At 36.6% G+C, this 2770-nt stretch overlaps 1 protein-coding gene across 1 annotated transcript; it reads left to right on the top strand.

Moving 5' to 3' along the window:
* Positions 1–697: 697 nt before the first annotated feature.
* Positions 698–2391, top strand: LOC145121180 (cytochrome P450 81Q32-like). The gene is made up of 2 exons (XM_079056963.1): positions 698–1597; positions 1765–2391. The coding sequence occupies exons 1-2, from the start codon at positions 698–700 to the stop codon at positions 2389–2391; spliced, it is 1527 nt and encodes a 508-aa protein (XP_078913089.1).
* Positions 2392–2770: the final 379 nt, after the last annotated feature.

The following is a 2770-nucleotide window of genomic DNA, read 5'->3' as shown; positions in this document are numbered from 1 at the left end:
ATCCGCCTTCGTTGTAGTTTCTGTTATCTGACACAATTTCTTGTTAGCAGTCAGTTCCCTCATCTTGGTGGATTATTGAACTTGATTTACAATTCATACAATGAACGAGTCTCATCAATTTCTTATAAAGGAATTCATTTAGATTCAAATTTATCTGATATTGTATCTGAAACAGAAATTTTGAATTTATCAAACGTGACCAAATAAAAAGTAGTACTTTTGTTCTATGTGTACTTTTTTCCATGATTTTTTCTACAAAACCGAAATATAACTTTTGAACGTATCTTTTAAATCATCATGAGCAAATTAAAAAATAATACTAGAAAAAATATGCCAGATTCGATTTTCATACCCATGCGTGTGTCCTTTAGGATTTTCTCATGTCATGCAAGTCATATATTGTGGGAATGAAATGTGTGGTGACCCACAAAAGAAAAAGAAAAGACAATGTTTATATGTGTTATGAGAAAAATTCGAAATAGTGTTTAATGTCTTTAAAGTTACAAAAGACGACATTATAAGAACGGATTTATTTTTGGTTATATCAAGTTATTGACATATATTACTGAAATCATGTAATTAAGATCATTGTCATGCAAAGATTTGGCATAACCTTTTTTCAAGCTTATTCACTCATTTTTCCCTCTCATAAATGACCATTCTTTACCATACATTCCACCATCATTTTCCTTGGTCGATGGATCAACGCATGTTTTATTACCTCCTTCCCTTTTTCTCCTTCCTTCCTCTTCTTCTTCTCTCCAGATTCCTTCTAGTAACAACACCCAGAAATCACCATCACCAAAACCTTCCTCCAACCCCGCTTTCTTTCCCTGTAATCGGCCATTTTCATCTAATCAAAGACCCAATTCATCGAGTTTTGCAGACACTTAGTCTGAAATACGGCCCTGTTTTCACTCTCCTATTTGGATCCCGCCCTGTTCTTGTTATATCCTCACCATCCGCAGTTGAAGAATGCTTTTCCCAAAACAATGTTTCAGAAAACAGATCATGTCTGGAGAAGAACATGAAACACGATTACACCTCCGTGATCCCAGCCCCATATGGACCCTTTTGGAGGAAACTCCGCCGCATCACCACCATCGAACTCTTCTCAATTACCCGACTCGCCACTCATTCAGATGTCAGACAAGATGAAATCCGATCACTGATCAAGACTCTACTCCTGGAAATTGTTCATGATAACTTCACACGAGTGGGATTGAGGTCAAGAGTGCAAGATATGTCGTTTAACATCATCATGAGGATTGTTTCTGGAAAACGGAGCTTTGATCCTGAAATACATGATTTGAAGGAGGCTCTTAACTTTCGCGACATGATAACTGGGATCTCCAAAGCTCCTCGGGTGCCTTTTCGAACAGATCTTTTGCCATTCTTGAAGTGGATCGATTTCCAGGGTATGAAGAGGACGTTATTGAGATTAAAGGTGAAAAAAGATGCATCCTCTGAAGATTTGTTGGATAAATATTGGAAGAAAGATGGGGTTTCTAACAAGCAAATGATTGATGCGATGCTTTCTTTGCAAGAAGCACAACCTGAAAATTACTCCGATCAGATAGTTAAAGGAATTTTGTTGGTATGTTATTTTGCATTGATACACCAATTAACACTACAAATAAACTCTTCGTATTCTTTTGGATATTCACACTTAAAAGATTCGTAATTAAAATTCTTTTAGATATTCACACATAAAAGATTCTCTCATGCATGCATGCTTAGAACATTCTCTCTTCATTTATGCAGACACTATTACTTGTTGGTACGGATAGTTCAGCATGGACAATAGAATGGGCGATGTCACTTCTCTTAAATCACCCCGATGTTCTGCAAAGAGCTAGAGAAGAGGTCGATGAACATGTAGGACACAAACATTTGATAGAGGAAAAGGACCTCTATAAGCTACGATACCTACAAAACATAGTCAATGAGACACTCAGATTATTCCCCACAACACCACTCTTCGTGCCACACGAGTCATCAAAAGATTGCACCATTGGAGGATACAATATACCACATGGAATGATGTTATTGGTAAACACTTGGGCTATCCATAGGGACCCAAAGGTATGGGAGGAGCCTACAAGTTTTAAACCAGAAAGGTTCGAAAAATCAGTTGGTGATGGATATAACTATATACCATTTGGTATGGGAAAGAGGCAATGCCCTGGAGCTGGGCTTGCTAATAGAGAAATTGGTGTTGCTTTAGGGTCATTGATTCAATGTTTTGAATGGGAAAGGGTCAGTAAAAAATTGGTGGATTTGTCTGAAGGTAAAGGGTTAACCATGCCAAAATATGAACCATTAGAGGCCATGTGTAAAGCTAGAGAATGTATGTTTGATGTCCTATCAAAATTACTAGATGCTTCATAGAAATTTGATTAATCATGATGCTAGTAAATAGTAATCATACATGTGTTAGATTATTGTGTCTCCGCCTACTTTTTCATGCTGATAAGGAAACTGAAATCCATAAGTGAGATATAAGACATATTCAAGCCTAGGCATCAGCGTAACTACTTACTGTTATGACATTGCGATTTACCCCCATGTTATGACTTTGATAAGCTTGCTCATATAACACTCAAATTCATAGAAAACCAAATCCATTTTAATGAAAAAAAACATAATATTAAGTTGAAATCGAGAAACCAACCATTTGATTTGTCGATAATTGGCCAATAAAGGTTTTCTTTTCTAGCATTGAGGGTCCCTAAACCTCAATCTTAGTCCTATTTATACCATTTTCACC

The sequence above is a fragment of the Lactuca virosa genome, chromosome 6, assembly GCF_052849685.1.
Source record: "Lactuca virosa cultivar CGN04683 chromosome 6, Lactuca_virosa_CGN04683_v6, whole genome shotgun sequence".
NCBI classification, from domain to species: Eukaryota; Viridiplantae; Streptophyta; class Magnoliopsida; order Asterales; family Asteraceae; genus Lactuca; species Lactuca virosa.
This window is presented reverse-complemented; position numbering and strand designations above follow the sequence as displayed.

What these genes read in the sequence shown, in the direction of transcription:
- LOC145121180 (XM_079056963.1), top strand. Translation starts at nt 698, where the DNA reads ATGGATCAACGCATGTTTTATTACCTCCTTCCCTTTTTCTCCTTCCTT. An exon ending in TAGTTAAAGGAATTTTGTTG is followed by an intron (nt 1,598 to 1,764) that starts GTATGTTATTTT and finishes TCATTTATGCAG; the next exon opens with ACACTATTACTTGTTGGTAC.